General features: G+C 40.5%; 1 protein-coding gene across 1 annotated transcript in view; it reads right to left on the bottom strand.

Moving 5' to 3' along the window:
- Positions 1-1,968: 1,968 nt before the first annotated feature.
- The window catches only part of PARP1 (poly(ADP-ribose) polymerase 1), a 29,294-nt gene continuing 9,974 nt past the window's right edge, over positions 1,969-21,288 (bottom strand). The window contains exons 5-23 of the mRNA XM_035321411.1: positions 20,967-21,063; positions 20,533-20,649; positions 19,019-19,195; positions 18,421-18,562; positions 16,746-16,886; positions 15,820-16,062; positions 14,710-14,778; positions 13,779-13,911; positions 12,200-12,395; positions 10,600-10,728; positions 9,323-9,406; positions 8,282-8,404; positions 7,741-7,869; positions 6,946-7,044; positions 6,266-6,418; positions 5,884-6,011; positions 5,466-5,527; positions 4,296-4,410; positions 1,969-2,797 (exon numbers count right to left, since the gene is read on the bottom strand). Coding sequence (XP_035177302.1) covers positions 2,716-2,797; positions 4,296-4,410; positions 5,466-5,527; positions 5,884-6,011; positions 6,266-6,418; positions 6,946-7,044; positions 7,741-7,869; positions 8,282-8,404; positions 9,323-9,406; positions 10,600-10,728; positions 12,200-12,395; positions 13,779-13,911; positions 14,710-14,778; positions 15,820-16,062; positions 16,746-16,886; positions 18,421-18,562; positions 19,019-19,195; positions 20,533-20,649; positions 20,967-21,063 — 2,419 coding nt within the window. The 3' untranslated portion in view covers positions 1,969-2,715. The remainder of the gene's footprint in view (positions 2,798-4,295; positions 4,411-5,465; positions 5,528-5,883; positions 6,012-6,265; positions 6,419-6,945; positions 7,045-7,740; positions 7,870-8,281; positions 8,405-9,322; positions 9,407-10,599; positions 10,729-12,199; positions 12,396-13,778; positions 13,912-14,709; positions 14,779-15,819; positions 16,063-16,745; positions 16,887-18,420; positions 18,563-19,018; positions 19,196-20,532; positions 20,650-20,966; positions 21,064-21,288) is intronic.

Genomic DNA, 21,288 nt, shown 5'->3' with positions numbered 1-21,288 from the left:
GAAATTAGGACCCCCCAAACTAACCTTGTGATTACCTTGTGACAAACCTAAAAAACAAATGATAAAACTAACAGATTTCAACACCACCACTATTGACAGCTCCCGCCAGTCATCTTAAAAATCACCAGGTCAGAAGGTAGAGTTCCACTCCCAACAGTAGGTATTACGCTAGTTATTCCTGGTGCTGCATTTGGAAAATGGTTAGCAGAAGCTATTGCCATTCACAGCATTGAAAGGGTAACAATCAACACTGTGCCATAAGGATTCCCGCTATAAAGTATCGTTCACATCTTGGCCTTATTTGACTGCTACAGGATCTCTGTATGCTGGCTTTTTCATTTCTATCGTGCATGCCATTTCCAAGTCACACAAACATGGCTCTTTGGCAAAGCCATACCCAGTGCCCTTCAACAGTCTGTAAATAAAAACAAATTTGTGTGTCCTTATTCCAGCAAATTTGCAATTCACACTCCGTCTAATTGTGTCATTTCCATGTCACCTGATAGACACACATCAAGAACATCTGTGCACACTGCTGACAACCTGTCATTAAGTATTGCTGACTCACCTGCTTTGCACAGATGGCAGAAGATCTTCAAATTGGCTTCAGTCATGCTATTAGCATTCCCAGAGTGTCACAGTAGGTGATTACTCTTAATGGTATGTGCCAAAATGCTACAAAAAGCCAATTCCACACTCCCATTTTTCCCCAATTATTGCAGATGACATTAAGATACTGGTTACACCTACTAACAATCTGTTCATAGCCTTGTTAGCACTGTACAGGTAGTTTTACATCCCAGGAGCAGAAGACAACTAGGGTGTCATTTCCTGACATACTGTAGGCAGGCACTGATAGCAAGAAGAGCACAACTAGCAGAAACCATGAGCGTGCTCTTCAGTTACTGAGGCACATTCTTGTGAAGTCTGAGTCCCACTGCCTGCATTAATAACCTTATGTAATTGGAATTTGCAATGAGGGGCTGGGGGAAGCAGTAATTTTTCCTCTCAGAACTTGGGAAGCCATTCCTTCCTCTTGCATTCAGGCTGTATTTGCATCTCACTTTCTATGAAACTGTGCATTGGCTTGTATGATAAGTCCTCACTGGAATGAGTAACAGTAAGTCATCTTTCTTTACTTTCTTTACATTTCTCCTCATAGGTTACACTACATCTTCAAAGTGATCTTTTCTGCAGAAGTAGCCTGGTGTTTACTTGAAAGTAAAAGGGCACCAAGATCAGCTGCATATACTCCAGCAAAACCTTTTTTTTTTTTTTTTTTTTTTAAGAAAAAAAGTTGTAACAGAAGGAATGAGAATATAATTCTCAGCGGCCTCACCACATATATTAAGCCAATTTAAGCAAAAAGTCTAAGAAGGATATAGATTGCACCAGAACCTGCTTCTGGAAAAAGCATGTCTGCTTTCATTTGGACAAGATGGTAGCAGAAGAAGCACCCTGAATTCCTCTTCAGAGAGTCCTGTCCCACTATCTTTTACTGCTGTATCTGCAGGATTAGAGACTGAGATCTAGTTGCTTGTGCTGCAATTAAAACTGAGTAATGCATGCATGTTGTAAAGTACTCCTTGCATTGTTGCAGTAGCATAACAAACACTTAGAGCTATTGCTCAGGGCAGGACAGTCTTAGAGCAAGAACGGACTTTGAGCCACCTCTAGTACAGGTGATAGAGGGAAAATCAAAGGCATCTACCTTAACTCCCTGGTCCCAAACTGAACTGCAAGCTGGGAGTTTGTAGGAAAACAGTTCTACCTGGAGTAAGCTGAACCAGTTCTCACATTCTCTTTCAGGAATTGACAAGATTACATTTAAGTCTTAAATGACAAATCAAAAAATTGTATACCCATACCTCATTTCAGGTCATGACAAGTGAAGCTTGCCCTGTTACATCCAAAGCCAACTTAAGGCTTCCTTAGGACTTAAGTCTATAACAACCAACTTACATCATATTGAAGGTAGGTATTTAAAAGAGGTTTATTGGGGCCAATACTAAATTCAAACAGCTACAAGTTCATTTTCCATGTTTACCACACCAACCGTTGACAGATGAAGTCTCAGTGGAAAATTTTCATTTCACCGTGACTTCCTGAGATGCAACTACAAATTTTAATGTTTGGCAGCTGATCTTCAGAGAAATTATATTTTCAAGAACATTCCAGCAAATACATTTAAATCATTACTCAAAGTCAAAACAATTTGCAAGTTTTGAAACATAAAGCTGTTAGTATGAAATTAGCTTTTATTTTTTACCTCAAAATAAATGCACATTTATCATTTATTCAAAATGAAAACTGAAAAAGGGTATCGTAATCAAGTGGGAACCTTAACAGAACAAACATCACAAACATCTTCAAGTTCTTTGCCATATCCCATCTCTGGCTAAAAACCACAAGATTGAGTTTATTTTTTAATTTTTTGTCAATTCTGTTTGCTCAATTAAAAGAAACACTTGATAGCCCCACAGTTAGAAGTGGTATAAAACAAAACCAGCTAATCATTCTCATCAGAATTCAGGTCCACATGTTGCCAAACATTTATATAAAACTTCCACTAACTGTCGTACTAAATAGGATTTAGTAACCGCTTCTGTAGTTTAGCTCTTGGTATCTTGACAAAGAAGTCAATGTTTAAGTATGTCAGAAGTCAACGCTATAGTGTAACTACAGTAGAACTCTAACAGGGCTTCTAAATACTGTTCACCAGAGTGATGTCTTATAGTTGAATTTCAGTTTCAGCAGGTACTTCAGATTTACCTGAGCAACATCATACACAATGTATCTAGGAAGAATGTTAAGGAACAATTCAAGCCATTGATATTAGTAACACAGAGAAACTCAAAACCTAGTCAAACTCCACCTTTGAACTAGAGTTACCATACTGTAACGTGCCTGTGTGATTAAGCAGTTCTAATAGCTTAAACTCAGAATTTAAGTTTTACTTTTCTTTGAATCCAAAAGTGTTTTTATACAACAGTTGGAAACTGGCAATTAACAGCCACGTGGAGAATCAATAACAGTGCAGTAGGAAACCTCAGTGGCAGGCATGTTTACTGACTTAGGTACAGAGCTGTAGTTCTTGAACATTATTTCTGTCAGGTAGATATAACATACAATGGCTTTCCTCCTATTTAAAGAGTGGAAGAACATAGCCTAGATGAGATCTTCAGTTACATACCTGACATTCCTCAAGTTATGTGTAGTTCTATTACTAAGGACTTTGTGCTGGAAGGTAATCTCCTCTTCATTTCCCACAAAAAAAAAATCTCCACAGAGAAGAGCTCTACAGCTTTACAGTGTTTTGTGACCACACTGTACCATTGTATTTTTTTAGAAGACTGTTTCAAGTTCATCTTGCCTATTTTTTGTAACACTTTAGGTCCAGAAACTTACCTCCAATCCCACCTTTAGATGAAAAGCATCCCAACTGAACACAGGGTAAAATGAAGTAAATGCACATTGTGTCATCTTAATTACTTATTAACTGCATTTTCCTATCATCTGACCAGAACAGATAAAGTATTGAAGAAAATTCAAGATAAAGCCAGTACTGCTGTGAGTTCTGGTGCCAAGAGTGCTTGTAAGAGAAAAACTTAGCAAGGGAGAATTCAGTTTCTACATAGCCCAGAGGATGTATAAATTAGTTATTTGTATCACTGACAGTGAGCAAGTACTAGCCAGTCTTTTCACTGAGACTACACGACTTACTCTCATGACCTCTTGTGAATGTAGAACACACATTGATTTGGGGATACTTCTGACTAGGAAGAGGCTTAAAGGCTATGTTCTCTGATAGGCATTTTGAGGTTTACTGTACTATTTGTAAAGAATGTGGGAAACAGAAGAGAAGCTGGGTGATAAGAGACTACAAGTCACACAGCCTGCTCCCCCATCTCCTCCTAGCCAAGCTGACCTCCCTGAGGAAGAAGCCATACTGGAGTGATGTGAAACCACAGGCTGAATTCCACTTCTCTTGTACTGGCATGTCTCCAGGCAAGGTACTACTTGGCAGCATCCCTAGGTCACTCCAGTACCTTCAGCTACAGAGTCCTGTTGAGGCAACAGCTAATTGCTATGTGTACTGTTTTATTTATTTTTTTTTTTTGCAAGATGACAATTTAAGCATGGCATCTCTAAAATCAGCCTTTAAAAAGAGTCTGATCTAAAAGCAGATCTAGAAGAAACAAAACCCTCCATGGCAAAAACTCCTGACTGACACTAGCAAGATCCCGCTAAACTCAACATACACAATGTGCAGCCAACATGATAGCAAAGGATACTCGTTATATAGAAGACAGGTGTCATTAATTCCTGTTGAGATTCCATTCCCTAAGGGAACCTCTACACCATCAAGGCTGGTAGTAGCTGTGGGATCAGGTGCAGTTTTGCCCAAGCCTAGAAGGGGAAAAAGGTTTAGTTAGAAATCTTGAAGGCAAACACATACTTCATGCATAAAGAAGTAACTCAGCCAGACAAATATTACTTCACATATATGGTCAAATGCTGACCAGGAACAGAAATATCTTAAAAAGAACACAAATGATATAGTCTGTTTACTCAACTCAGCATCACCATATTTATGGTAGTTGTACTCTGCTGTATTTACAGTGAAAATTGCACACTTTTTGCTGTTAGCTTTGGTCATACAGATTAGATGATTAAAATGGATCAGACTACACTTACAGCTTTCATATCCTAGCATGAATATGTGCACATTGTAACATTTTCCAGAGTATTTTAGCAAATCATTTTTTATTATTTAAACTCTTCATTACAAACCTAATCTGACATAATATGATTTAGCTTCTTCTCAGTGCCAATTAAATTCAATTTTAGAAAACTAACTTTAAGCCTCTCAAAAACAAATAGCTTGAGAAAATCCACTTGTTACTGAATGTAACCGTTCTCCTCTTTTCAATCACTGTACAGAAGATAGTCGTGATTACCATTTCTTCTGCTTGAATTAGACAACAGTCTTCTTTTTTTTCAGTGCAATATACTGCTACTTCTTGGTGATAGAAATGTAATGAGAACAGCTGTTCCACCTGAACTCTTATTCTTAGCCTTTCCATTCCAAGCTTCCAGAGCACTTTGAAAGCTGAACAATTATTCCTCTGATCTGTCAAACTTCTCACCTTTCTACTAACGTATATATTATTGTTATGAAAGTAAGAAGTTGGAGAAGACACGTTGCTTTTTCTTGTGTTTCATCAAGTGAAAGTCTCTTCCTGAACTTCAGACAGCCCTTTAACTTCAGTTTTAGAGTGTGCTAACTCCCATCTCAGAACACTCACATTCTCAGATGTGATCATAAAGCAACATTATGATAACTCTTAAAGGAAGTACAGCTACGAAATGCCTATAGTTCTTTTCACAAAGCAGAGAACCAAAAGGTGACTTTGCCATCAACAACAGATTACCAGTGACAGCTGCTAACTGCTAATACTTACCCTTCACACTGTGTTTCCCCTTGGGCAATTTTGTTATGTGAGAAGCATTCTTTAGCTCATACCTAGATAGCACAAAGAACACACAATGGCATTTTACATTCATCTTCAACTATCTTGGTGGAAAAAAATAACCACAAGACAACACTTTAAGCTTCAGTGTATTGAGAGTTAAATTCTACTCTTCTGAAACTCAGAGGCCTTTCATCTCTGTCTCAATGTCAAACTTTAATGGTACTGACATTTAAGACAAGATTCTAGACTTGCAACATATTCCCCCTTTCCCCTCCCAAAAGTTTTTATCTGAAAAAAATAATACAAAGTGATCTTTTTTCACACTGAAGAGGCTTGCAATTTTAACATTAACTTCTATCATGACACCTTAAGTATGTTTAGGAAATGCTTTTAATCAGTTACTTACATGTTTCCAAGCGCAACTTCTCCCAGTAGTATTAACCCTATGGGATCAGCTTGAGATGTGTGACAGTAGTTAGCACTCTTGGATACCATGTCTGCAAAATAGATGCCTTTCCCAAACATGTAGCCAGTCTGCAAACAACAAAGGAGGGGGAATAAAAAATTGAAACATTAATAAAGGCAGCATTGAATCCACCTGGCTGGGCTCCCAGGAGAGCTCTAGCTCTTGTAGACACTGTACAGTGACCTACTCTGGACACCCAATATTGTTCTTCATGCTCAGAGATTACATTGGGAACTTCACGCAGAAATTCTCCTACTTAGGTTTTCTCTGACAGTCACCATCTCTGGGAGGCAGCCAGAGAAGGGATCTAAGTTTAACATACCACAGGAGCTTCAGGGGGAGCTATCCGGAGACCCTGTGAGAGGATACCAGCGAAGTTGGTAGTGCGGGAACCATGCCACAGCAGCTGGCGGTTATGAAGCTGCTTAAAGGGCTTGTAGCGCTGACTCTCTCCTTCACGCTCAATCCTGAAGATCTTCAATTCAAAATGGGATAAGAGAAAAAGAAAAACCAAGTCAATAAACCATTATCTGCATGCAAGTAATCAGATTAAAAAAATGGCCCAATCTGGAATATACATCAATCAGCTATGAAAAATGTTCTACACAGCTGTCAGTATTTGCAGCTTGCTATGTCACATTACCAAAAGTAGCAGCTTTGATCACACAGTATGCATTATTAATTATTTCTCCAGCCTACCTTCTACATTTTCCTGAGACCACAGTTTTCTGAAAAATCATTTATGGATCTAAGGCTTAGTTTCAGAAGATGATTATTCTTTTATGAAGCAAATTAAAAGGAAATAGAAGCACCTCAGTAAGCTTAGACTTACCTCTGCCTAAACTTTTGCTATTCTATTAAATACCAATTAGTCTATCAAACTATGCCTTCAAGAAGGGAAACAAGGTAAGGTACTCAAAAATAAAGAGAAACCACAGACAAGTTGGCAGACTTGTGTATGCCAATCTTCACAAACTAAAAACCCAGTATTGCCACACTTACATCCACGACTTTGAGGTCATATGCATTGTGAGTAGCCGCATGAGTATTTTTCACATATTGTTTAATAATCTTGGCTTCCTCTGAATCTTTGTCAACAACCTGAAATGAGGCAAATGAGAAGTTTCTTTAGAATATAAATTAGTAGGCTTCTTATAAGATGAGAAGATCCACTCTACGCTTGCAACTCCCCAGCTTAAGCTACCTCTCCATCATTTATGTTTCCCCCCCCCCAGCTAGAGAAGATACGCAGATAGAGAGCACTTAACCAGAGAATGTCTGACAGCTGAAGTGGGAAGGCAGCTCTGGAAGTCTACATGATTTCCAATAGCCCCGCTCAAAGCAGGGTCAGCTATAGCAGGTTGCCAAGGGCTGATTGCAGTTACGCTTTGAAGATCTCCAAGGATGGAGCCTCAAGAGCCTCTCTGGGCAACCTTTTCTGGTGTTTAACCACTTTTGCAGTAAAAAAAAAAAAGTTTAAGTGGAATTTCCTGTATTTCAATTTGTTCCCATTACCTCTCGTCCTGTCAGTGGATACCTGTCTTTTCTACTCCCTTCCACAACCTGTTATGTATATGCACCGATAAGATACCCACCGAACCTTCTTTCCTGCAGGCTAAAAATCCTAAGCTCTTGTAGTATCACTTTGTGCAACACATGCTCTAGTCCCTTAACCATCACAGTGGCCCTTACTGAACCCATGCCAATACATCTGTCCACTTAAAGTTTACTTGATCTGTCGCACTCCAGACCAACAAGATGTGAGAGGTTGCATTCCTGGTCAGTCTTTTCCTTTACCTTAATATCAGTTCGGAGCTTTTCGTAGTTGATGTCAATTGGGTCTTTATCTCCATCTTCATTTCCACCTCTTAGAAGGCTGTAAGCAACCTCAATATCAAGCAAGTTGTCCAACATCTGCACTTTAGCCTGAATAATTTAAAGATATATATATATATATATTTTTACTTGTGCCCTTGCAATGTTCAGAATAACTCTGTAATACCCCAAATTATAAAAATATATGTGAAGCACATGCCAGGCACTGGCACCTAACAAGGCTGCCTTTTACGTACAAATATGAAAATATATTTATGTATATTTGCACACACATATAAAAGGATTATAATATATAACATATTCTGATACCTTATAGTTGTGTGTATAAATACGCAGATTATATATATGTGCACATAAACAAAAGAGGTATTTTGAAAAAAACACAAGCTTAACCTCATGCTTTCGTGAGGTTAAAACAAGTCTTCAAACCTCACAAAGTTTGTGTTAGATGTTTAGCATTAGATTTATTGCCTGCAAATAACGTACTGTTTCTCATCATTACCTGAATGTACTCTAAGTTATTTAGGAGAGGTGGTTTCTTCATCCCAAAGTCATGAGGTATCAGAGTATAGAAGCGGTTGGAGAGATCCAAGATCTGGGATTCAGAACCATTGTCAGAAACTGCCTACACAAGAAAACAAGCATTAAAGAAAATTATCAAGCATGGCAGAATAAGGCTCCATAGCAACAGACATACATGAGATACTTGAGAACTAATAAATAGAAGCAGCAATACAAACTGTGTTAATGCTGAACTCCCACAGGAGTAAAAGGGGCAATTGTATGTAACTGTTCTGCATGTAGTTAGTCGCTGTACCTACCTAGAAATATACAGAACTTCTGGTATAAGAAAAATCAAATGGGGACTATGTTTTCTGGAAAGCAAAATAAAGCCTTCTAGATATGGAAGGTATGCATCCACATGCTCAGCTAGGTACTCTAACAAGTGAAATAACTTCTTGTATCTATGCTTTCCCAAGGAGTCCATGACAAAAAAGAAAAAGGGGGTATGCTGATACGCTTATGCGAGCTGTTCAGGAAGTAATGTGCAGTGATTCTTTGAATGGTCCAGGTCTTGATGTATAAATATTCTTCTCTGAGTCAACCAGACATTTATTCTCATAGTCAGACTCCTCTGGGGTGAAAATGCCAGCTCAATGCTAGACCAAGACACCAGTTTCATTTGCTCAACTGTCATTTATGTCAATATCAAGTGTCTCAGCCAGCATTTTGTGCTAGAAAAGCTAGGAAGATACAAGTACTACCTAAATGTTTACAGTAGTGAAGAGAACTAACTAGTTACCCATGGAAACTACATCTTCACCTAGAAACAGCTCAGATCTTTCCTAAATCACTAATAATCTCACTTTCGACAAAAAGGCTTTCCCCTCTCCTTTTTATTTTAAGATAAATGAAGCCTCTTTCCATTGTCTTTTAAGTTATGGAATAGGAAAAATCACACACACTCATACACACCCCTCAGCATTCACCCCACTCCAAACTCAGAACAATTCCCTTGCTCTAACGTCTCTTTCATGCTCACCTGCTGAACCTCATTAAGGATGGAGTATGCACTCTGGATCTGTCGCTTGCTCAGTTTTCCCAGTGGCATCTTCTGCAGGTCAATCTGATGGAGATTTAAACAATTAAAACAAGGATTTCACGACACTGAAACCATTGCAACAGAGTCAGACGTGAAGAGGTTACAAGGTATTTCATATTCATTGTTGAAAAACAAAAAAAGAAACAGAAGTGATGTCTTGGCTATTGATTTATTTCACATGTTGCTGTTGCTTTTGTATTGATGGATCCTGGGAGAGTTTCACATTTGCATTAAATTCTTGCATAATTAAGGACTGTCTGAATACAAAAGCACGTAACAAAAGTTGACTCCAATGGAGTTGTTTACAAAAGTCATACACATACCCTCTGGACTCTTAACAGCCCTCACTATAGACCCTGCAGGTCAAACGAGCATTTACTTTATCTGATGGGTTTAAAATTCAGCTCAAAGACAGAAGATCCTATGAAACCATGTACTATATGGATAAGCTTTACACTATTGACTCCCTCTAAAGCTAGGAAACCCAGCTGTATGAAAATCTTCTCTGTAAGCTGAACCTCAGAAGGCTCTTCTAAAACACAGAGACTAGTTTGAAAGCCTCATGGTGATTTTTTTTTAAAATGGAGATTTTTAAGGAGATACTTTTACTTCTAGTTGCAGCTATGCCTACATACAGTCAGGTACTAAGAAAAGTCAAGATGGGCTGTAGAAAGAGAAGAAAGGCTTCAAAACTGATCATGTCTTGGGGACACATTTGAGATTAATACTGCCAGGTGCACTGAGGGTAACAGATCACAAAGTATGGAAGAAAAAAGGGTATCATTAGAACAAGTGAGAAATAAAGCAACGAAAAACCCTAGAGTTTGGCCCAGTTCAAAAGAGGATCTGGACTTTGACAAGGCAATTTATTAATGCTTGTATCAACTGGCAACACTTCTCAAGTCTGAGCTGCATGCTCATTTGCATGCTAAATTAGTGGCAGCATTGCCCAAAAATCTGGTTTACCCCTTAGAACAAAGAATACACCTATGTTTTAAAAGCTGTGCTCATCAAAACTAAGTTACTACTTCCAGTGCTTGGCAAATTCTGGTCAGACTTTTGCCCTTCTTTTAAGGTTGATCTGATCTAAAACTGACACTTACTTCCAGCAAGCACGATGCACCTTGGGTTGCAAAGAACTTGCTTCTGGCTGTGTAAGTGCAATGTAAGTAGAAAAAGGAAAGTTAGAAATGAAAAACATGAATGTGTATGGTCACCTCAAATTCCACCATTGCTTTCTTCATGCTCTCCACATCAAAGATCATCTTAATAAGGTCTTGGATTGGCTTAGCAAGTTTTGATTTAGTTCCGGCACCCACTGTGAGTTTCTTGACGGCTTCTTCATCCTGGGAAGAAGAAATAGTATCAGAAATAGCAAAGTCTCAAAGGATAGAGGTGATATACTGGCTGCCATGGTAACAAATGAAACTCAATTTAGTATATGCATGCTATACTTAGACTGAAATTTATAGGGAGTGTGGGACACCGCTCTAACATTCTGGAGCAAAGTGGCTTCAAAAATCCACCTATTTAATAACTTAGCAGACCTTATTTCATGGGGGAGAATTGTGAAAGGTAGAATTGTAGAATTAAGGAACTGAACTCTGTGTGCCTCTCTGGGTTACACCAAGGAAGAGGCATTTACTTTTTCTGGAAGCTTTCTGCTACATAAAGACCTTGATATGGAAAAAAAAGAATGTTTACTTCATTGTTTTATGACAAAATAGAGGTAATAATTAGTTTTGCTAAGTTCTTATAATAAAAACTGTCATAAGGAGTACAGGAATCATCAATTAGCCACAATACCATCCAGGTACTTTCATGGATAGAGCATTTCACCAATAAAGCATCTGCCAGATGCCTCGGTGTCACTGTACATTGCAGTGTAACAGACACTTCATTGCTGCAATATTCAAATTTCCGGAAATAAAGCTAAGCACTGCATGCTTCATACTGAGAGAAGTCATCTGGTAATGCAGCCATAAAAAAAACATGGCATCTTGAAAACACGTCCTCTGATGTCTTTATAGCTATTAAGCAGCATTCAACTATGTCATCTGAAAATAGTTTAAGTTATGTCTAAATCCTTAAATAAGGACACAAACCCCAGTGGGCAGGAGAAATAGAATTCTTATTTTGGTTAGCTGTCTAAATAGCCAAATCCTACTGACAACGAGTGATTTCTCTCAGTCTGATCAGTATCTGCACTAGGCAGCGTGCTGCATAAGAGTTACTTCACCATTTGGGAGGATTTTGGATGTAGAATACAGATGAGAAGTATCTATTTAAGTAAATGAAAATGTTGTTTTCAGACAAGGGAGTATGTGAACTGACTGCTCATTTAATTTCAAACTAAAATCTGTAAAATTACAAAGAGTAAACAAGAATAATTGCTAAACAAACTTCAGTCTTGACAATGGAAAACAGACTAGTTTACCAACACATCTATTTTAATCTTTACACACGTGGCTGCTCTCATTTGATCTACAGCTCTATTCCTCTAGTGGAAAGAAAAGGCACTAGTTACTTTACTAACAAAATGAACTGACCAAGCAGTAAGAATCTCAACATTCCCCTGACTGGACACTTTTTCGCACAACACTATGAATATATATATATTTTAAACATACCCATAACAGTACATACAGAGGCATATATTTGTCCTCCCAGTGGTCTCCCTATGCTTTTATTAATAACCCGTGCAACAAAAACATCTGCGCTTAAAGTGTAAATGATCCAACAGGGAGCACAGAAGAGAACGTTACAGGACAGCAGCTGAGCAATGCTCCAGCTGGCATAGGGACGTTTCAGAGTTACCTGTCCATAATCTATTTCCAGTGGGTAGAATTTTTTTGGATATTTAGTGAAGTTCTTTGAATGCCAAGAATTGCCGGTTTTCTCTTCATACAAGTTAAGGAAGTGTTCAACAGCATCTTCTTTTGATGGCATCTGCTCCAGCTTGTTACTCCCAATTACAGTGCCCACACGACCCCAGGATCTAAACACCCAGTACCTAGAGAAGTGAAACATGAGAAAAAAACAAAACAGATTTAAGATCTCTGACTCTAGATCTCAGTACAATTAAAACTGATTCTGCAACAACCATGCAACTGTGAATCAGCCATTTCTGTACCATTAAGTTAAGGGGAGACATTCTGCAGGAGAGGAACAGAAGAGCCACCACAGAGCACGTCTGGTGTAATGAACACCTACTGTGTTTATTACATAACAGACATACATCCCTGAAGACAAATGCATGCACAGGAGAAGGAAAAAAAAAGGCTATCACCACTTCAGTCAATGCTTCGTAAATACACATCTTCAGACTCCTGGGGTATATTTGAAAAACAAACACCATGCACTTTTAAGCCTAGGCCTCGAACTCCTAGAATTCAGATTCCAATTTCTCTAAGAAGCAATTCAAGTATTTGTTTGCATTATTGACACCAACTTGTGTAAGCTTATGTATTATTTACAGGGATACAATCAAGCAAATATTCCAATTTGTCAAGTACAAAACACAGGTGCAGAGATCCTTCCATGTACCAAATCACAGATCCAGGTAAAAACTCCAAATACAGGAGCTAGCAAGAAAAGCTTACAATGATCAAGGTAGAGTACAAATCCAGAGATGAACCAGGGTTGTGGCTGACAGCTACTAGCTCCTCTAGATTTCTGTGCATCCCTTGCATGCTTGTGGGCATAGTTCCATTTTAAAGAACCCTCTCCACTTCTTTATTTGCTGTCAGAAATACAGCCACTGGACAGCTCTGCCACATGCCTGATTAGACTGGAAAGCTAAATGCATTATCATCCCCTGACCATTTCAATGCATTTTGCTAAGCCTCAGTACACTCAATTCAGGAATATTGAGTGGAATAGGCTGAATCTGGTTTTGTGGTGCTGTGGTGGTGCTGTGGTGGAATAGGCAGAATCTGGTTTTGTTTCCCAGAATTACAGCTCTGCAATTAGAAGACAGAAGTTAGGAATCTCTCCCATACTCTCCAACATTGCAGACTTCACATGTAGGGTCTTCAATGTTAAAACAGAGGAGCCTTCTCCTTCTGTATTTTGAAGGGCAGCCAGTCACAGAGCAGCACAGTCCTCCTATAGGTCAGTTAACCTAGACCTGAGAAGATTCCTATTGTATGAGCCTCACTTATCCCAGGATCCAAGAATGAATGCTTCCAGATACAATTCAGCAACCTTTATTACTTCCCAACTTAGGTTTTGTCACCACCACAAAGAAATGTCTCCATACAGAGCAGAGACCTCCCCTGGATGTTTGCAGATCCTCAGAAAAACATTTTACCCATTCCTTGTTTTTAGAAACAAAAAATCCAGTACTTACTGGAAAAAAGTAAACAAAGACATTTACAGGGAAAGCTAAACTCACCTGCTCTCTCTGTCATCCTCTAGGAGCTGCAGTTTGTAATAGGAATTCGTTCCTTTCACAATATCTACTAGACCAAGAGTTGCACTGAAAATCTTTCCACCTTTTTCAAACACATGAGCAGAATCCTCCAAACCTACAGAGATGAAAATCAGAACACGGAAGTGGTTACCATTTTAGGCTGCCTTGCTACATTTGCATTCACACAGACATTTCATAAAGTTGTGTGAATTTTAACAAAACTACTGGAAGGAAACAGTGATAACATGTTCATTCAAAACTACTTGAAGCATCTTTTCTTTTCAACAGATAGTGAGTATACGCCTTTAGATATATTGGAATGAACCTCAACCCTAACTTGAGAAAAAAGAATTGTATGTTTGGGAAATGACCATCCAAAATCTAGTATTTAAAACTGCATGGCTGGCTAGAGGAATTCTCAAGAGATACAGTTTTGCAGGTGTCACACTAGAAAATGGACTGAAAAAACAAAGGCTTGTCTTGGTTGCAGTATAACCTCTCAGAATGACATCTGTACACTGTAGGTTTGGAGACCAGCACAATTTTGAGGCAGTTTTAGGCAGATACTCATGCCAGACCCATGGCCTCTACTGGCTTGGCTTTTATTCACTCCTCTGACATGCTCATGAAGCTGAATGAGGTGTATACTTCAGTTTAAGTGGTCCTTCAGAAAGCTGCACAAGAAAATCTTGGAAAACCCATCTTTAGATGTCAATTAATAGCCTTCCTTTGGAAGCAAGAAAATCTCTCAAAAAATCAGGTTCCTTTTGTGGATTCCTTAATTTTTATATTAACCCCTAACTTTTATACATTAAGGACTCCAAACCCTTACCCTTTCACAGAAAAATCTATTTTGTAAACCATCACATGTCCTGCAGGCTGTGGCACAGGTTCAAGCATTGCGAACACTCACCAGAATCAGGATCTACTGCTGCTCCACCTTTAACTGTTAGCTTCATTTTCTTTTCAGACTTGCTAGGTCCTGCAGGAATAAGGAGTTATTTTTCCTACGCAGGCAACATGGTTTAACTTGAAATAAGATACAAATTCTCAATTTGCCTAATTATCACCTTAATAAGACTTTAAATCAGGTTCCCAGTACAAGAACACCAACACGTCAATGTTTTTTTTAAACCTGCCTTTAGCAACCAATTCACAGCCACCAACCCCCACCTCCCACCCAATGAAATGAAAAACAAGGTCTCCCCATATAACATCAATTTTCCTTCCTCCTGGCCCCAAAGCTCAGGCTGTATCATTTTTTTCACCTACCCAGTAGATAAAAGTCACATTTGTTGTTGTGTTTAAATAGGATTTAAAAACCTCATAGGGCACATGTGGGACATTTAGCCCCCCCAAGAGATCCTGCTGCCGTGAAATAGTTTGGCAATAACACACCCAGCTGAATGACAGAAACCAAAAGCTTTGGGAATATGGAAAAGAATGGGTTCTGAAGATAGGTTCTGAGCAGATCTAATGGCTTTCTTCACTTTCCAGCATGAATAATGCAAGCTTGCTCGGCAGTCATAAGGAATGCCACTGGTGTTGGATTTTTTTCCTTCCTTCATTAAAAAAAATACATTCTATACTCACTACAACAGAGAACATTGCTTTGGGCTCCAGCATTTTCTCATGTGTGAGCACCCCTGGAAGGGGTGGTCACAGTAGTGTCTGTCACATTTCAGTGCCCCAGCACCTCCTTGGAGCTGCAACAGGAACCCACCGAGGCAGAGACACTGAGTGTTTTGGGGAAGAGTTCAGACTGATGTCAGGGAGCCTGTGTACATATGGGATGAAAGACCTGTGAAGCCAGACTGACCTAGGACAAATGAGAGTCAGTTCAGGAGACAGCTTCCTGTTTACTTACAGCTAGTCGTGCCCTAAGGTTTGATTATTTAAATTTATTATGAGAAGAAAAGTCAGAGAACTCTAGCAAAACAAGAGGCTGGACTATACCCAGGTTTCCTTTGTGCATACACAGCATTAAACAGCCCCCTGGAGAAACAACTGCATTGTTCATTACCTTGTTCTTCTTTGACCTTCCCAGCACTCTTTGTATGTTGGGGCTTGCTGCATTTCCCATCCACAGCCACCTCGTGGTGCTCCATTTTTATCTCTGCACCCCAAGGTGAAATTGCATGGATAGAAAGAAGCTCCTGAAAGCTCTTGCTGGAGGATTTCACGTCCTGAAGAAACTCTTCTGAAACCACGCGGACTTTGGCCTCCTTCACTTCTTCCATCTTCTTGCTCATTTTCTCCAAGTCCTCTGCACAAGCAGGGTGGGGAAGGGAGAGAAAAAAAAAATAAACCAATGAGGTTTCAGACTTTAGCCCCTACCTCTGGCCATGATTCAGGACTCCAAAGCTTTGAGGAAATACATTTCCATGACATTCAAAACTGTAGCCTGGGTTAGAGCAGGAACACTTGTTTCACATGGCTGGTCCAGCTCTCCCCTTCCTAGAGCTGGGCTGGGGCTGCCCTCTGGGCATCCTACCAGGTGGGAACAGATCTCCTACCTCAGCACCCAGTTTGGAGGTCAACACCAACATGGAGCAAGAGCTGTCTCCAGAGAAAACACTGCCCTCAAGTGCCCACAGTCAATTCCACAGCTTCTCCAAGGCAAGGGTGGCTTCTTCAAGGTCATAGTCCCCAGCACCCTTCAGTCCACCAACACTGGCTTGCACACCACCACGGTCTGCACAGGGATCTGAGCTTCAGCTGCTGCAAACCCAACAGAGCCTCACAGCACAACCCACAAGGTTAACGTACTAGGTGAGTAAAACTTAAATAGCACACACTGTCTTTACTTTTCCAAACACACTAAGGCAGTGTGCACACAAACACTCCTCCTAGCCTGAACACTAATCCACAGAGCTCTGAGGGTGTGCACCCTCTCTAATCTGCTCAGCTGTGAGGAGCACTACAAGAAAGTACTGCATGGCTGCTCACTCTGTGTGCTGATGCACAGGGTGGCCTTGTTAGCTGTCGTTGTCATCTTTCCTCCCAACTCCTCCACAATGTTCTTCACTTCCTCCTTGTTCTTGGACAGCTTTCCAAGAGCCAGGATCTTCATGTTGGCCAGTGGTTTGTCTAGGGGTTTGGAAACAACACAGGATGTTAGCGACAAGCACAAAGCCCCCCAGACAAATTAACAAATACAAATGGACAGCATCCCACACGCTCAGAACAATCAGCCCAGCCAGCAGGGAGACAAAAGTCCAAACAGGTCTGACCTGTGCTAAGGCAAGTGGGAGAAGGCTTCCGTGCCCCTAGGAGGGGCAACAAAACCCAGCACACCCAGCAAACAGAAGGGACAGAAGGCAGGAAAGATGGATATGTAGGCACAGGATATGTAGGTACATTACTTGCCTGACTTTTTCTTAAAAAAAAATAAAATAAAAAAAAAATAAAATAAAATAAAAATTGCAATCAGTCTGCTTCAACACTGTGCTACTAGACTGTTCAGCTTCCCTCTTCATTTGATGCCTGGACAGCACGAAAGCTCCTGCCTCTTCAAAAGGAAATCTGTTTTTGAAGAGCTGGAGAAGGTTTGTGTCTTAAACTACAGTGTTCCCACCTTACAATACATTTGAGTTTTGATCTTGTCAACAGTACAAAGTTGTAAGTTGGCTGAATCATACAAACCCCGTAACAACACAGAAGCAAACTGGTAACCAGCTGCTGCTCCATCACATCATAGTGTGAAGTGTGATGCATTGATGTGGGTGGATGGCAAATGTGGACATGGCAAATGTCTCAAAGCATATCTCCACTTCTAAAGTGAGTGCTATTAACTTTGGTTGACCAGCTGAGGTGATTGTTCACCCGCTGCCACCCAAACACAGGCGAGTTAAGCTGCTAGCAAACAAAGCAACCTGGGCTTAATTCTAGGTAACAGATTGAATTTACTTTCATCGAACACTGGGGTTCGAATCAACTTGCCAATCTGAACCAAGACATGAGTTACCTTGCCTTCACTATTGAAATAACTCTATTGGGCCAAAATTAGCTGGACAGAATGATTCCCACCCCTTTCACCAAGTAACAAGCTCCTCACTCCCAAAACTATAGCCAGGACTAAAAAGACTAAATAATCAGGCCAAATCACTAAAGAATATAACTTGTTCCAGTGTCCCAAGTGGAATTGCATCGCTTGCAAATCTACAGGTCAGAGACAGCATATTTTTTTGCACAATGCTAGTCAGTGGTTGCTAAGACCAAATCCAAACAGAGGATTTCAAACAACCTCTTTAAAAACAAGCTGGACATGGAATATGGAGTCTGCACTACTAAGGTTCCTGGATGTTCCCCAAGAAGTCAAGCAAGAAGGCATTTCACAGCAGATGTCACTTGGGACACAGGCCTTTACATTTTTAATTCATCACAAACATACCAACACATACCCAAAAAGATTTGTCAGAAAACAACCAGGATCTTAAGTGCATGTCCCCAGGCAACCCACCATAACAGGGTCTACCTCTGCCAGGAAGATGAAGCACGTGAGACTCTGCTGTGCTGTTTCTTACCACAAAATCTCAGTCACTCAGCAGTAGAACAGCAAACAGCACGCCTGTTCAGGGTTTTGATAGGAATGGCATTACACAACGTCCTGAGCTCCACTTACCTTGGGGTGCAGAAACAGTCTCTGTCAAAGGAGCAGACGCATGTGGAGGAAGCGCAGAGTTCACAGTTGCAGCCTCTGGAGGGAATATCCTATCCTGTTTCTTACACTTAAATTTCTTGAGGTAAGGAATTTCACGAAACTCCTGTGGGATAGAAGCATAGACAGACTTTAAAAACAACAAATAATATTAATATTAGAAAACATAAAGGCTAAGTTGAGCACTGGTCAGATTTTTTAATTTACTGCAGATCTCAGAAAGGATTTCTGAGATTACGATTCATATTCAGACAGGCAAAAACCCGGTTTACTGACTGGGAAACCAAAGCTAGAAAATGGTAAATGACTAGTTTCAAATCAAATCACAAACATCTCTTAATTTAGTGTTTCTGGGAAAAAAATAAACATGACTGCTCTATATGCCTATCCCTGTAGGGACAGAGCTGTGACAGGACTTTCCCACTGTCACAATGGCTCAGCAGTGCAGTGCACTCTACTCCCTGGCATCCAACGCTGACTGCTGCCTATTCAAATTCCTTACAAGAGGAAACATCAATGAAGAAACATACTTCAGATCATCAATTTGGCAATTAATACCCACCTTTGGGATTACCCAGTCTTTCCTGTTGGGAGTCTGTGTTTTAGCAACACACTTAGTCCAGGCAGTGATGTCCCCTGAACAGTAATACGCATCACTCTTGAACACAAACTGCCCTTTACACTCCTCGCAGGGAAGCAGAGCTCCAAATGCCATCCCATCTGCCACTCGGTCCAAGATCTAGAGCCACAAAGAATATAAAACAGGTCATGGCAGGAGTAAATTGGAAGCCCACATATCGTATTACACTGGGCTAGACAATAAATTACTGTAAAGCTGTTGGCACACAGACACAGACTTTTCCAGTGCTTCATGTCATATGTACATTGCACATAAGCCAAGATTCTTTGCAGAATTATTTGATTTAAAGTGCCTTAAACATGGCATGAAGTTTCCCCAGTCACACCACACCTGTTCAATCACATTCATGACTCGCATTATCTCCTATTTGGAGTCAGCACTCAGGGAAGCGTACCTACCACACAGCCCCAAACAGACAGCAGTACAGGAATGGGAAAGAAGGAGATGAGCTACTCTATCTGGGCACAAGAATGCAGGTGGGAATGTACAGTATTATTACAGCAATGCACAGATTCAAGAGGGAAGACTTTCACAAGTTACAGTCTGAAAAGTGACCATTTTTTAGAAGACATGCCAGAAAATAAAGCGTACATTTTTTGCTTCTTTGGGCATAATTTAACAGTTGGAAGGAAGCAAGATGAAGTGCCATAAATCACAGAATCATAGAATGGTCTGGGTTGGAAGGGACCTTAAAGATCACCTAGTTTCAACTCCCCTGTCATAGACAAGGATGCCACCTACTAGATCAGGTGGGCCAAGGCCCCATCTAGCCTGGCCCTGAGCACCTCCAGGGATGGGGCATCCACAGCTTCTCTGGGCAACCTGTTTCAGTGCCTCACCACCCTTACAGAGAATTTCCTCCTAATGTCTAGTCTAAATCTCTCCTCTTCTAGTTTAAGACCATCCCCCCCTTGTCCTATCATTATCTGAGTAGAGAGTCCTGAGTCCCTCTCCATCTTTTTTTTTTTTTTTTAAATAAGACTCTGGACTTGCTGTAACAGGTCCACATCTTTCTTGTGCTGGGGACCCCAAACCTAGTTGCAGCAGTCCAGGTGGGGCCCCACAAGGGCAGAGCAGATGGGGTCAATCACCTCCCTCAACCTGCTGGCCACTCCTCTTTTGATGAAACCTGGGACACGGCTGGCCTCGCAAGGCCAGAGACAAAAACAGGGACCAGTTGGGACACAGCAGAAAAAACAGCACGTCACTGAGACCAAAGCATTTAAATAAGCATTAGACACCACCATGCAGTGCCTTCACAAGCCAGTGTCATAGTAATATCATCAGAGTCCTGGGACAAAAGGACTGGGGTTTGCATTTTTTTTCTTTCTGAAGCGTTCCATCAGGAACATGCTGCATGCTTGTGGACTGTGCAGCAGTATCAGTGTGGGTTGGCTTCACTGAAGACCCAGCACGCATGTAAATTGACTACTTACGGCGTTCTCCCCTGAGGGCACTTCCTGCTTGTTAGCAATCAGCAGCTCTTTCAGGTCATTAGTGGAGCAGACCTTCCTCAGCTCATCCTTGATGCCCCAGATCAGCTCTGTCTGCTCCTGTTAACAAAAGCCAGCAGCTCAGCTACTTGCAAGTCAATCACTAAGAACACCTGAAACTGCAGTGTGCAGACAAGGTTTTAGCAAGCCCATGGGATCTTAAGAACAGCCTGGGAGACAGAGAGCAACAAGAAGTTTTGCCAAAAGGGAGAGTCACACATTTTACCCAAACAGCTAGAACAAATTTTTTAAAGCCACTCTGCACTGCAGCTCTGCTTTTTCTGGGCACCAGGTACAGTCCCTCTCCAGATACCACAGCTCTTCAGCTACACTCTTCTAACAAGGCAGTTTGTAGGATCTGATCAGCTAAAACTCACTTTCAGCTGTTTTTCCTGCTTTGATTCCTTCTCTTTCTCTTTTTTCTGCTTCTTTTTCACAGTCACGTTTCCATCTACCTCTTCTCCTTTTCTCTTCCTAATAGAGAAAAAACAAGCAACACACACACAAAGTTATTTTAAGTTAATTTAATATTTATATTACCATAACTTGGTTTATTGACTCCTGATATCTGCAGAGACTTGAATGTCCTGAGTTTTAGCAGGCAAGACCACTTTTCAAATTCTTCAGTTCTAGAGCACAGACATGTACTTGGTTCTGCAACAACAGCCACCTCAATCAGGTCTGGCACGCTTAGAGCTT

Source organism: Oxyura jamaicensis, chromosome 3, assembly GCF_011077185.1.
Source record: "Oxyura jamaicensis isolate SHBP4307 breed ruddy duck chromosome 3, BPBGC_Ojam_1.0, whole genome shotgun sequence".
NCBI classification, from domain to species: domain Eukaryota; kingdom Metazoa; phylum Chordata; class Aves; order Anseriformes; family Anatidae; genus Oxyura; species Oxyura jamaicensis.
The sequence above is the reverse complement of the archived record's forward strand: the minus strand, read 5'-3'. Positions and strand labels throughout refer to the sequence as shown.